The following is a 14554-nucleotide window of genomic DNA, read 5'->3' on the forward strand; positions in this document are numbered from 1 at the left end:
CAACAAGGTAGGCAGAGAGGTAGAAGGGGATGAGCATAATCAGAGAATAAAAATTACTCAGTTCAAATGTACCTAAAATGATGCCCCCTTAGGACATAACAGGACCTAAGCCTGGAAGTGCAGGATGAAATGAGACCAAGATAGATTCTGAATACCAATGTTAAGAGTTTGGACTTTGAAAGGGAACTATGGAAGGCTTTCTAAATTGAGAACCTGGCAAGTTCAGAATTGTTAAAACATTCAAAAGATACATCTCACAAAATAACTGGATATGTAAATTGAAGGACATGGAATAGTCAGATAGCCAAAGTTTCCGACCTAGGTAACTGGAAGGGTGACAGTGCAAGTAAGAGGCACAGGAAAAGCTGCAGAAGTAATTAACAGAGCAAATGTGCTCAGTTTTTAATGAATTATGTCTTGGATAAGTGGGACCACCAAGTGTAGTTATAAATACTCTGCAGAGAGTTGTATAGTCACAACTAAGGAGATAAATTTGGAAGTTATCCATACTCAGTTTATAGTTGAAGTTATACAACTGGAGAGACTGCCAAAGAAAAGGAAGAAAAGTAATATGGAAGAAGAGAAAGCTAAGGAGAGACTCTTAGTGGCAAAGAATGTTCAGTACTTTTTCCCCATGCTCTACAACAAGCACATGCTCACAGACCCCTTCCAAGTAAAAGTGATGCTATGATTACCATGACAAGGCTAAAAAAAATCTGAGATAAAAACCGAAATTTTTTGAAGGCAACAAAGAACTAAAGAGTGTCACCAAGTCCTGCTTGTCTAACACATTAGGGGATGATTTATTCCTTGGCACAGTAGAAGAAAACCAAATCATGATATCAGATATCTCTTCAATGTTAGCCAAGAATGACACCAACATGGCCTCAAGTTCCTATTTAAAAAAGTATATCGGGCTTCCCTGGTGGCGCAGTGGTTGAGAGTCTGCCTGCCGATGCAGGGGACATGGGTTCGTGCCCTGGTCCGGGGAGATCCCACATGCCGCGGAGCGGCTGGGCCCGTAAGCCATGGCCGCTGAGCCTGCACGTCCGGAGCCTGTGCTCCGCAACGGGAGAGGCCACAACAGTGAGAAGCCCGCGTACCACAAAAAACAAAAAAAACAGTATATCAACATGAGAGTAAAACGTTATATGACTAGTTCTTTCTCATTTCAATTTTAGAAATGCTACCTGCTACAAGCAATCAACAAATATGAAAAGACCATAGATGAGAGTTGTTTTGGGGTATACAGCATAATAGAACCTCTCATTCATATCACTGGATATTTACTGAGAACCTGGTACATGCCCTGCTTTGTACACAATGCCGGCATAGGGACGGTGTGGTGGTAGGGTAGACAACTGTTAATAAAAGTAGTAAAAACAATCGCAGCATTGAAAAGACAATCTGTATAGAGAGGCATGAGTGGAAGATGAGAAACAATTAGAGAATATATAATAGTAAAAATGATTAAATGACAAACTGTGAAGTAGAGACCATTCAGAGAAAAGGAAAGTTGAATACATGCCAGTGTAGGTGAGGAGATACACAGAGACAGATATCAGTCTGGGCAGAAGCATCTGTCAAAGCACAAAAATGCATAATGGACTTGATGGCATAAGGAGCAGTGACAAGCTGGTCCTAAGTGAAGTAAAGGGTAAGAGAAACGAAACAAGCACTTGGATGGGGTGGACCTGAATTAAGAAAGCCCCCAAAAGCCAAGCAGATCAGTTTAGACTTGACTTGGTAGGCAAGAAAGAACTGTTAAGTTTCTTAGACAGGAGAATAAAAAAGCATTTTCAGAAGATGAGACAGGCAGTTCATGTTGCATGGACTGTAGGATGGAAAGGAAATATAGAGGCATGAAAGCCAGGTAGGAACCTTCCTCACCAAACCAAATCTAGTACGATTAGACCTAAATGAATGAAATAGTACCAATATGAGAAAGGGGAAAACCCAAAAGACGCTACAAAGGAATAATCAACAAGACCATTTCAAAGTAAAACTGAGAATGCTTACTAAAGAAATAAAAATGCATCCACTCTAAGAATATCATCATCTTTTTCATATAAGCATCAGGAAAAGATTATTAAAATATATTTATGCCCATTTTCCAAATAAGTTTGTTAACTTCAATGCAAGTCTTATGAAGTAGACCCCATTCAAACTAACCTTCAAATTCAGAATGTGATCCATTAATACAAAACATCTTGGCTGCTTCAAAGTAAGATCAATAGGTCCTCCTCTCTGCTGAGGATCCCAGTTTAGCATCAACTGTAGCCAGTTTTCCATGGGTTCTACTATTAAACTAGAAAACATACAAAAACGGGGTAAAACTCATTACGTTCCAATTTTCTTTTAGTTTTGTAAAAAAAGAAAAGGTAGTTTTACAGGTTGTCCATTTCCTTTGTCATTATTTGCATCATTTCATATCTTACTTTCAAATAATTCATGAAATGACACATGACAAGGCTTTTTTCCATAAAAAACAACCCCAAACCCACATATGCAAGTTACCAGCAACTCCAACAGGTGAATCCAGTTCCATTCCCTAAGGAACCCATTCACCACAGTATCCCAAGAGTGTTCTTAGCACCTAAGCCAATCAGTTGAATGGCAGTTCTTGTTCCCACTAGACCTGTGCTGTCCATATGGTGGCCACTAGTCACAAGTGGCTATCTGCATTTACACTTAAGTTAATTAAAATTAAATAAATTTCAAATTCAGTTCTTCAGTCATACCACCCACCTTTCAAGTATTCAGATACGCATGTGGCCAGCACAGATATAAAGCATTTCCATCATCACAGAAAGTTCCACTGGATAATGCTGTTTGAAACAGACAACTCTACTACTGTTCTTTTAAAATCCTGAAGAAACTGAGGCAAACTTCCTCAACTAAAATATACATACCTACAAAGGCTATTTGGTTGAGGTAAATGGCTACTAAACCGAACTTCTCCTGTCATCTCTTCGCATGCAAATATACACTTTGGATCCTTCTTCTTAATCTTCTCATGCCTATAAAAACAAAAGCTACCTCAGTCGACAACCTGATTCTCACAAACACTAAGAATTTTTGCCTTTTAATTTTATTCCATTATGTGTTAAAAAGCAATTATACCATTTAAAGAAAGGTTGGGGGGGAAGTGGGCAACTGAAAATTTCCATTCCCATTAATCATACCAAAGTTCTCTTCCATTTCTTACCAGGTAAATGGCTGCAGATGATGCAAAAAAGGCCTATACCCAGCAATACACTCAAACACCATGGTCCCAAAGCTCCAATAATCAACAGTGGCTGTGTAAGGCTTATTCTCAAAGAGCTCTGGGGCCTTAAAAAGAAAAAATGCTTTAAACATCAACACTGTAAGAGAAAAGCTACATGAGTTTTGAACTATTATATTCACGACCTTCAGAAATAAGAATGAGAATCCTGTACACTTAAATTCAAAGAAACAATACATGTCTTACCAGATATTGCAATGTTCCCACAAAAGATGTACACAGACTTCCTTGATCAACATCTTTGGCATATCCTAAATCAATTATTTTATGCATAATCTGCAAAATAGTAAGTATTAAATGGTTGAGAAATTTGAAAAGGAAAGGCAATGATGTCCTTATAAGGCTCTGGAGAGGGTGGTGGTGAAGAGCATGGGCTCTGAAATAACACAAACATGTTTCAGGCCTGAGCTCCATCACTTAAATAGCCATGTGATCTTGATGAAGTTACTTAACTTCTCTCAGTTTCCTATGTAATGGTATTACTAACAATCCCTACTTCACAGAATTGCTATTAGGATTCAATGAAATAGTGAAAATAATTTAACAGTGTCTGACATATGGTAAAAACTAAATATAGACTGGCTATTAATTTTTATTTTGGTATATTCAGAATAAGCTTGATTCATTAAAACTGGAAGGCAAAGGCAACTTCCAAACTTGTAAGAAGCATCATACCATTTTAGAGTGGATCAATGTGAGTAAACACCTATCTAACTTCAAGAATATCCTGAAGTCTCGGGATACAAAAAAACCCCAAATAGTTGGTGCAAAGCATACACAAAGAGCTTTTAAGAGAAGATGCATCATCAAGATTTCATCACCTCCAACTGATCATTATCTTCACTACTAAGGCCACACAATCCAATTCAAGGTTTAGATTCTTGGCTTTATGTCTTTATTGGAATGGAATTTGGGCACCAGAAGCAAGAAAACTGCTCAAATTACTTTGATAAAAATATACGTTCCAGGAATCAATTCACAATTTCTGGTTCTTCTCAAGCTGACTCTTTTAGGAATCTGAGAAATCAAGGTTTTGAATTTTAATTAAACATAGAACTTAGGACTTTTGGGGAGGAGAAAGAGTTTTGTTTTGTTTTTCTTAAATAAGAAACATACTTTAAACATATTTTTTTCTTAAAGCAGACCGAGGATGTGTGTGTTTTTTGGATGTGCTTTGTAAGGATTAACAAATTACTTACTCACTGCCTACTACCTCTGCTAGATACTGTGCTGGAAAAAAGAAATGAACAAGACAGGGGTAGTTCCTTCTCTAATGGAGCTAACTGTATTAGCAGAGGAGACAAACAACTAAACACAAAACCACACTTCAGTGTAGTGAGGGCTGGGATGAAGTACAGCACCAAACCTCAAAGACTAAACTACATCATGGAGACTCTATTCGATTGGCATGAACATTTCTTCAGGTTTTACCTACCTTTCCACCAACATCCTGAAGAACTATGTTTTCAGGTTTTAGATCACGATGTATAATTTTGTTTTCATGCAAATATCGTATCCCAGATCCTAAATAAAGTTTAAAATGTATTTTGAGGTAATAAACAACATGAATTAAAAACAATTCATCTCACATTTTGTACAGATCTGCTCTGATGCTCAAATTTATATGGACCATCATAACTACATGATTAATGATTTAATAGAAGCTCAGATTTTCTCCACAGAAAATACAGTAACAAATACTGCAGAATTGTAACATGTATTCATTTGACTTATGAAAATTAATATTAAAAAGAAATGGAACAAACGATTGAGAAAATCCATGTATTTATCATTGGAGCCTTTCCTTCCGACCTAGATCACCCTCTTCAACTAGACTTTTGCCTCCATGACCTAAGAAAAGAAGCAAAATCAAAATATACAGAGAAACATAGTCTGGGCTTTTGAACTTCCTCCAAGGGCCTACGTCCTGGTTATTTTAGGAACTTTGCAGGAGTAATTATGATTAAAAAGAGACTTCACCCTAAAAGAACCTGGGCCCATGAGATGAAATGCCCCTGGTAAATAAAGTTACTATGTTAATCAGGGAGGGAGCAGGAGTACAACTCAATAAGGCCATTTCACACCATTTTTTTTTCTGGCAATTGGAACATCTATTAGTCAAATGGACACCTAGCCAAACACAAAAAATAAAAAAACAAAATATCCTAATTTTAACTTAGCATCAACGGTAATAGTTAAATTTTTCTAATAATTTCTTACAGATAAAAAATTTCTTATAAAGTTTCTTATAGTTAAAAACCTATGCTTTGTACAGTACATCAACAATTCTCCTAATTCCCAAGTAGTATATAGAATCTTTTATAGACCAAAGGGGCATTAAATTATGATGGCATTTTCATATTGATTACATACCTATATCACTCAGTAAAGAAAGTATCTGGCTTTCTTTAAGTCCACAGCAATTTTCTGGTTTGTTGAGTAGCTAAAGAAAAAAAAAGTCTAAAAATGTATATTGCCAATATTGCTGGGCAGTAATACCGATACATTAATCATTAATCATTATACTCTGAGAGAATAAGAAAATAATAAGAAAATAAGTCATGATTAAGAAAATATAAGGAGGAAAATTACCAAATCCATACTGAGGACATGTAAATTTCATGACAAGGTTTATACAAGTAAAAATAAAGGGAGAAAGTTTTTGAAATCGAAAAAGTTGAAAAATCTCACAGATAAATATGTAAAGATAGCCATATGGTAGGTTTAAAATGAGATCAGAAAGAAAGATTTGCAACAGAGAAAACAACTTATTAATAAACACTTTAAACACTGATACTGTGGACTAAAACCATCAATACAGTCCCATCCTGAAAACACCACCACCAATAATAAAAAATGCATGTTGTAAATCAGGGGTCAGCAAACATTCCCTGCAAAGGGCCAGAAAGTAAGTACTTTAGGCTTTGCAGGCCATATAATCTGTCACAATTACTCAACTCTGCTGCTATAGTAAGAAAGCAGCCACAAAAGCAGAGAACAGGCCATACACTCCTGACTCTTACTCTACTGTATTGAGTGGGATTCGAACACTGCTAAAGTTCATGATTTACTATCTCATCATCTCAAAACATCCACACTACCTTCCGGAGATCTCCTCCAGAACAATATTCCATTGCTAGAAGAGGCACATCATTAATCAAAAAATTCAATTCCTCAGGAACATCACAGGCCTTTACAACATTGGCGTGGTTCAACCTAACAAGGGGAAAACATTATAATAAAAAATTTGTTTCCAATGAAAAGGGACTGAGTTTGAAATGGTAGTTAATTGGGGGGCAGTGAGGGGAAGAACGGCTGACATTATTTATAATATTCTAATCTCTCATTTGTATAATTAAAAATTAATACTTGTTAAAAAGAAAATCTACATAAAAATACTATCACAATTACTACCATTACATTTTTATATGCCAAGTAGTAAGCACTTTACATACATTAACTCATTTACTTATCACAATAATCCTACTATAGGTAGATTTATTAAGAGTTTCATCACACAGGAGAAAACTGAAGCACAAATTGGTTAAGTAACATAAGATCACACAGCGAGTAAGTGGTCAAGTAAGGATTCAAATCTGGCAGTCTGGCTCCAAAGCCTATATCATACTACCTCTCCCATAATCACTTACAGTGTCACCCAGCTGTGATCACTATTAAAATTTTGGCATATTTCCTCCCAGTTTTTAATTTGTGCACAAATACATTTTTTTCAATAAATATCGAATCACATTATACATTATTTCCTAGCATCTTTTTTTAAACTTAGCAATATATCATCCCATCATCATCATCATCATCATGCAGTGGATCTCAAAACTGGAATAGATTCCCAGGGCCTAGGGACCTAAAGAAACAGAATTTCCATGTGCAGGGCCTGAGGATTTATATCGTTAACAAGCTTTCCTAGTGATTCTGCCACACAGCCAAGTTTGAGAACCGTCATAGTGCATCAAGAACACTTTAGTCAGAAAGTACTTATTTCAAATCCAGACTCTTATTACCTACCAGTTGTATGACTCTAGAAGCTTCAACTTCCTGCTTTATAACATAGAGATAATGCCTAAACTCAGGGTTGTTGTGACAACTAGAAGAATTATTTGCAAGCACATATTAGCACACTACCCGTGGAGGTTTTAAAATATGTCCACTTCTCCCTTCAAAAGCTTAATTCTCTTTCCCTTGAGCAGAGGCTGTATTTAGTGACTAATTTCTAACAAATAGAAATTATTTGTAGGACTTCCCTGGTGGCGCAGTGGTTAAGAATCCGCCTGCCAATGCAGGGAACACAGGTTTGATCCCTGGTCCGGGAAGATCCTACATTCCGTAGAGCAACTAAGCCCGTGCACCACAACTACTGAGCCTCCACTCTAGAGCCTGTGAGCCACAACTGCTGGGCCCACGTGCCACAACTACTAAAGCCCGCGCGCCTAGAGCCCGCGCTCTGCAACAAGAGAAGCCACTTCAATGAGAAGCCTGTGCACCACAACCAAGGGTAGCCCCTGCTCGCCACAACTAGAGGGAGCCCGCACGCAGCAAGAAAGACCCAATGCGGCCAAAAATAAATAATAAAATAAAATAAATACATTTATAAAAAAATTATTTGTAAAGGATGGAGTGTTACTTCTGAGGAAAGATCATAAAGATATGTCAGCTTTCAACTTGCTCTCTCTCTCAGATCACTGACTTCGGAGAAAGCTAGCTGACATGTCATGAAGACATTCAAACTTCCCTATGGACAGGCCCATATGGTGAGGAACCGATGCCTCTAACGAACAGCCACTAAATAAGCTTGGAAGTGGATACTCCAGCCCCACTCAAGCCTCTGGAAGACTGCAGCCCCAGTCAACATTTTGAGATGTTTCAGAAGGGATCTCCTGAGTCAAAACCACCCACCTAAGTCATTCCCAAATTCCTAAACCACAGAAACTGTGAGATACCAAGTTTGTTGTTTTCAGCCACTAACTTTGAAGATAATTTTTTACAAAGCAATAAATACACTGTTTAACAAAGTAGGTGAGAGTAAAGAAATGAGAGTAGTGATTGTTATTTAACTATAAAGTGTAATAGACGAGCACTGCCCAAGATCTAGAAGAAACAGATTCTGCTCTCAGAAAGCTGAGTCTGATAATACCTAGCTGACTTTTTAAACTAAACCTACTTAAGCATGATGTGATGTTATTACTTGAAATAGAACACATCTATTTAATGAGAAAGAGAAAAATATGTTCGTCAAAATATCCTAAGAAGAATGGATTCCTAGCCTCCTTCCCTATGATGACATCTGGATGGGCTGCAAAACTGGGGAAACTTAAGTCATCAAGTACACTTACTTCTTCATGATCTGGATTTCATGGCACCACCGTTCTCTGTTTTTGGTGCTTAGCTCCAAGCGACAAGACTTAATTGCTATTTTGAGATCAAGTTCCTGCCAAAATAGAAAGTCAACAGAAAATTATAAATTAGGTTCTTGTGCAGATTTACTTGCTAAGAAAGAAATGCCAACTTGGGGAAACAAAACTCTTTAGCTTTACTAATTAAACATATTTATTTAACCACAGTTCTCTTGAGCCAATGCTTTTGCCAGGTAAACCATGAGACTATTAAACTAATGCTTTAAAACTGACCTTCAAACACACCAAAGCACACAAGCAAAAAGTCACTGAGGCTGATCCTATAACAGATCTCTTCAGAACACTGTCTCATATATACTGCTAGAATAATACAAAGGCCCTGTCTCCCCAGTAAACTCTTTTTTGAATTTAGTCAAGACAGCTAACAAGGGCCCCAGGCTCCAGCATAACTAGAATGAGGAGAATAACTCAGGGCTCCCAAGCTCAACAGCAAGAAATAGTTTTAATATGACCAAATCTAGGGCTTCCCTGGTGGCGCAGTGGTTAAGAGTCCTCCTGGGGCTTCCCTGGTGGCACAGTGGTTGGGAGTCTGCCTGCTGATGCAGGGGACATGGGTTCGTGCCCCGGTCCGGGAAGATCCCACATGCCGCGGAGCGGCTAGGCCCGTGAGCCATGGCCACTGAGCCTGCGTGTCCGGAGCCTGTGCTCCGCAATGGGAGAGGCCACAACAGTGAGAGGCCCACGTATCGGAGTCCGCCTGCCAATGCAGGGGACGCGGGTTCAAGCCCTGGTCCAGGAAGATCCCACATGCCACGGAGCAACTAAGTCCGTGCTCCACAACTACTAAGCCTGCACTCTAAAGCCCGCAAGCCACAACTGCCAAGCCCACGTGCCACAACGACTGAAGCCTGCGTGCCTAGAGCCCGTGCTCTGCAACAAGAGAATGAGAAGCCCCCGCACCGCAAGGAAGAGGAGCCCCCGCTCGCCACAACTAGAGAAAGCCGGCACGCAGCAACAAAGACCCAACACAGCCAAAGATAAAAATAAATTTATTTTTTAAAAAATGACCAAACCTAATACAAAAAAACTCCAAAATTAGTTCCTAATCTTTGCATTCCAAATGACATTAAAAAAATCTTAACAATGATTGTATATTTCCATATCTATAAAATGAACCTAACAGCTCCTGCCTCTATGACTAGTAATTTAGCCAATTCTAACTGAAATCAAACCCAACCTGATGCACATTACAGGAAGTAGCCAGACCTCATCACATTCTGGCAACAGTAATAATGCAGCCCAGGAACAAGAAGCAAGACAGCTTGTATGGGATGGTCTGAAATGGGGGATAGCTAGAGATGAGACAGCTGATGTATAGAGAGAGAGTAAGGAACTAGGACAGACTACAATCCAACCTAACCACTGTCCTCCCTCCCTCCAACCTTTCTTTTGTTTTGCGTAGGCACCCGGTTGTTGCTAGGTCCCATGTAAGCTTTTACTACCAGGGAGTCAATCTAACCATGAACAACATTAAGTCCTAAATTATCATATATGAATAAGGCAGGAAGCTATCTATTTCGAAAAGATCCCACCCTATAGGATCCTTCAACTTCTCAGTTTATATTTCACCTACTCTGTGAAGGCCTTCTTCACTCTACCTTTTCACAAAGAACGTTCTGTGGAAAGTTTATGGATGTCCAGCAAAACAAAAAAAAGAAGAGTTCTGTGTTAAAAAAAAAAAAGAAGGTAATATTCGGGAGATGGATGGTGGTGATGGCTGCACAAAATGTGAAGGTACTTAATGCCACAGAACTGTACACCTAAAAATGGTTAAAATGGCAAATGTTATGTATATTTAACCACAATAAAAAAATTGGAAAATACTAAGTTAAACTAATTTCTTTACTATAGGACTTCACAGAGCTTTTAATACGCTAATGTGGGTTATGACTCTCCAAATGAATAAATATAATATGCAGCATTTATACAGTGTATTGATCACTGTGTCCTTTTTTCAAAGCATTTCACAAGGTTAGTTTTTCCAAACACGTTTTGAGATGTGCCACCCTATCCCCTAGGAAGAGTTCTTTGGTTATTTTGCCATGCTTCCACATCACTTTACCAATACCTTCATTATATAGGGTACCAAATTGTACTTAAAGTGTCTACTTTTCCCACTAGGCTTGAAATTTCCTTGAGGGTAGAAAATACTGTTTTTGTTGATTCTGGTACCATCAGCACCCAGCACAGTAATCAGCTAAATAAACCATCTCACATCCTTTTCCCTTTCTCGTTGTGATTTAAGAAGCATAGGTGAAATATTGAGATGTGGCTTCCACCAAAACACAAGGATCTTGAAAGCTGTAAACTCAAAGCTGTAAGTGAAAAAGTAATGATGCTGTTTCCAAGTCTTATGACAGAGTATTTCTTCTCTTCTCACTACAGGCTCAGTTGTCAAACGTCCCAGTTCTGGGAAAGGGTCACTGTGGACATCTGGAAAGTTCCTGAGAGATTTCTAAGATTCTAGAGGAACCCAAATCTCTTCCATTTAAAAAGTGATGAATTCCATAGAGACAGAAAGTAGAATGGTGGTTGCCAGAGGTTGGGGGGAGGAGGAAATGGGGGCAGAGGGGTGTGTTATTATTGTTTAAAGGGTACAAAGTTTCAATTTGGGAAGATGAAAATGTTCTGGAAATGGATGGTGATGACTGTTGCACAACAATGTAAACGTACGATGCTACGGAACTGTACACTTAAAAATGGTTAAAATGGTAAATTTTATGTTATATATTATACTTTACCACAATTTTTTTAAAAAATTGATGTATTCATCCATCCCCAGCCAGGGACCAAGCAAAGCAGTCACATAAGCATGCTAGCATGCATACTTCTTTTTCTTATGACCAGACTGAGGGGCAGGTTTAGATAACAAGACCACAGTCAATATTCTGCTGGAAGTATTTGGCTCTCTCTCTTTACTCTTTGAGTGCCTTATGTCTGATGGTGAAAATTATTAAATTTACTACTTGTCTGGCTGTCAAAGTACTTAATGCCTTAGTCCTTCACCTTCCTTTCTCCCTGTCTCCGAGATTCCCTCCTATGCTCTATCTAGAAGCCTGCTTCACAAAATGTCCTCAGTTATATCAGTGACATTTGTCATTGCAACTGCCACACAAACAAGCCTATTCCTCCCAGGTAGATTCCCATCTACCCTACCTCCCACCCTATATGGTGGGCTCTCTACTCACACCCATATTTCTTAGGACAGCAAATCATGCTTTCTCCTCTTCAACCCACTTCTTAATTCATAGGCCCATGCAAGCATTTTAGTAATACCTTAACTGTTCATCTTGTCCCATCTGTTTTTCCACACAGATTTATCTTTTACAAAAAATCTTTGAGAACACCACTTTTACCTTGACATTTCCTTTTTTAATGTCAATTAATGATGATGAAGATGATGACAACAGCAACAACACAGCAGCAGCAGGAGCCAACACCTGAGGGCTTACCATGGGCCAGGTACTCTATTCAGCTTTAGACACATCATTACCTTATCTAACTCTCAAACAGACCCATGATGTACATACATTATTATAAACATTTCATAAATGACAAAACAAAAGCTATACTGCAGGGATTATTATTCCAGGGTCTATAATCCTAACAGGTCTGTGAATGTCCTTCAAAAGAGCATGGACCCCCTCAAACGGCAATGCATAAAGTTGTGTGGGTGTGCATCTGTGCATCTGTCTGGGGAAAGGGTTCATAACTTTTATTGGTGTATCAAAAGACTGGCTCAAACATGATTGTTAGCTGCTGCTACAATGGTTAAACATTTTCAGTTAAATCAAAGCACAATTCCCAAGTTTGATGTTGACTGTCTTCCACCTGCTAGAGCACCTCACCCTCAATCTATCTCCTTCCCTTGTGAAGCCTTGATCATTTTTACCAGCTGATCCTCATATTGTTCATTACCTAGAACGCGTCCCCAATTCCGAAGCCTACCCAATGCGTCCAAAAGCTTAACTGTGGACCCACCATGACACCGTCCTTACCTACTCCAAGCACTACAGACATCACAGGCCTCCAGGTACACACATGAACACACATTGAACACACATTGCAACAGGCAGGCCCATCTTCTCCCCCACTTATGCTCATAACACACACTGATGTGCGTCTGCCTTACACACCCTGACCCTGCATTCAGAGGGACACATACGAACCGTCACGCTCAGTAAACACTTTGTCACATTTTGACACTCATAACAAAAGTTCCCCATAATAGCTCTACCTCACACACACTGACCAGGACCTCTGGTACAACCTCGGACTCACACACCAGGCTCACAAACACAACTTGTGCGCTCTCTCTTACACACACACAGACACACACATACACGCTCACTGGCCCACAATACTGCTCAAGGTCTCACCACCAATCTCTCACATACTGACAGTCACTGTGTTCCACAGGCGCCCTAACAAACACGCACCGCCGCTCCCTCGCGCGCCCCGCCTCACCCGATGTTGGTACAGGCAAACATTCCCGAAGCCGCCGGTGCCCAGCCGCTCCCGCATCTCCCAGGGCCCGCCCGCGCCCGGCCGCAGCCCCGGGGGCCGCTCCATGGGGCGGGAGGGCTAGAATCCTCAGGTCCCGCCACTGTTCCGAGGCCGGTTCCGGGCTGCCGAGGCTCGCGGGTCTCTCTTCTCGCGAGGGGATGCGTCACTTCCGGTAACTGCGGCAGGAGAAAAACCCCGCCCCAACTTCTCCCGGGGGCCGCAGGAGCCCAGCCGGGGAAATGGTAGTGAGGGGGTGAGCGTTTTCAATCCATTCTAAGTGCCCCGGGAATTTTCGTGGCTGAGAGAACCCATATGTGTTTTTCCAGTCTTCAAAAATATAAGATCCCTCCAAACCCTTCATTCCCTTTAAATCAGTTTCCAAACCAGTCTTTCCCGTATTCGTCTTTTCTAAACGTCACGTCGTCTCCACCCCTGTCTACACTTCACCTTTCTTCAGACCTCTGCCATCTATCCTCCAGCTTCACCACCCGCTGAGGTGGCACTGGCAAAGGCCACCAAGGATTTGAATATTGCGAAATCCGTAGAACTAGAAAGAATTCTGCACTAACAGGCCCACTGATGCATTAGGCTTCATAGTTTTTTTCTTCTCTTAAATGATTAATCATCTTCCATTGACAGGTCAGCTCTTCCTTTGCTTGACTTCCTATACACCTGTTCCAGGATCTCCCCTATAACCCCAAACAACTCAAGGATGTGACGCTGTTCCGGAGTAAAGAAGGCTCCTCCTGACTTCGGGAGCTTTTCCCTAAACGCCCTCACTGAGCTTGCTGTCAGGCATACCCCCAGTTGTGGGTTTGCCAGCTCGGTAGTTCCTCATTGTGGGGATTGTTTCCCATGAGCAATGCAGGGCTGCAGGGGCAAGCTTCCGAATGCTATTGGTGCAACAAGAAGTGTTTGAGTGGCAGATTGCCTTAGAATAGGGGAACCAGCTCCCCGTTTTCACTTTGAGTTGGTTGTATGCTTCACGGAACTTGGGGATCTCATCAATCACTCCAAGGTATAACATCAGCATGGAATTAAATTCTCTAAAGAAATGTGTCAGCTGTGTTAAGTGTGGTCATTTGAACCTCACTTGAGATTATGTGCACTTGAACCATCATTTGCGCAGCCCAGCCTATGAGCTACATAGAATTCCAGCTAACACTTTGTGACACATGACTGTGCCACAACAGATGTAGCATGTTGAGACTTCTCAAGGTGGATACAGCATGTACACCACAGCAGTGCTACTGGCTGCTTTGAAAGCACTGAATAGGCTTTGGCAGAGCAAATGTCTGTTGTCACCAGAATCCCTGAATATTGCAATGAG

At 40.2% G+C, this 14554-nt stretch overlaps 1 protein-coding gene across 16 annotated transcripts in view; it reads right to left on the bottom strand.

The window, feature by feature from the left end:
• CHUK (component of inhibitor of nuclear factor kappa B kinase complex) overlaps window positions 1-13643 on the bottom strand; it is a 34589-nt gene extending 20946 nt beyond the window's left edge. For 2 of the 16 annotated variants that reach the window (XM_089898030.1, XM_089898028.1), the window contains exons 1-10: window positions 13186-13632; window positions 8638-8732; window positions 6388-6502; window positions 5660-5729; window positions 4722-4810; window positions 4232-4303; window positions 3473-3562; window positions 3209-3333; window positions 2913-3020; window positions 2173-2308 (exon numbers count right to left, since the gene is read on the bottom strand). In XM_089898030.1, the coding sequence (XP_089754156.1) occupies window positions 2173-2308; window positions 2913-3020; window positions 3209-3333; window positions 3473-3562; window positions 4232-4303; window positions 4722-4810; window positions 5660-5729; window positions 6388-6502; window positions 8638-8732; window positions 13186-13290 (1005 nt within the window). In that variant the 5' untranslated portion in view covers window positions 13291-13632. Of the gene's footprint in view, window positions 1-2172; window positions 2309-2912; window positions 3021-3208; window positions 3334-3472; window positions 3563-4231; window positions 8340-8637; window positions 8733-13185 lie in introns of those variants that run through there. The other 14 variants (XM_089898038.1, XM_089898039.1, XM_089898034.1 and 11 more) reach the window with 12 other exon arrangements.
• Between the last annotated feature and the right edge of the window lie 911 nt (window positions 13644-14554).

The sequence above is a fragment of the Delphinapterus leucas genome, chromosome 16 (assembly GCF_059928025.1).
Source record: "Delphinapterus leucas isolate spDelLeu-1000000601 "Yukka" chromosome 16, BTC_Dleu_Yukka2, whole genome shotgun sequence".
Lineage (NCBI taxonomy): Eukaryota > Metazoa > Chordata > Mammalia > Artiodactyla > Monodontidae > Delphinapterus > Delphinapterus leucas.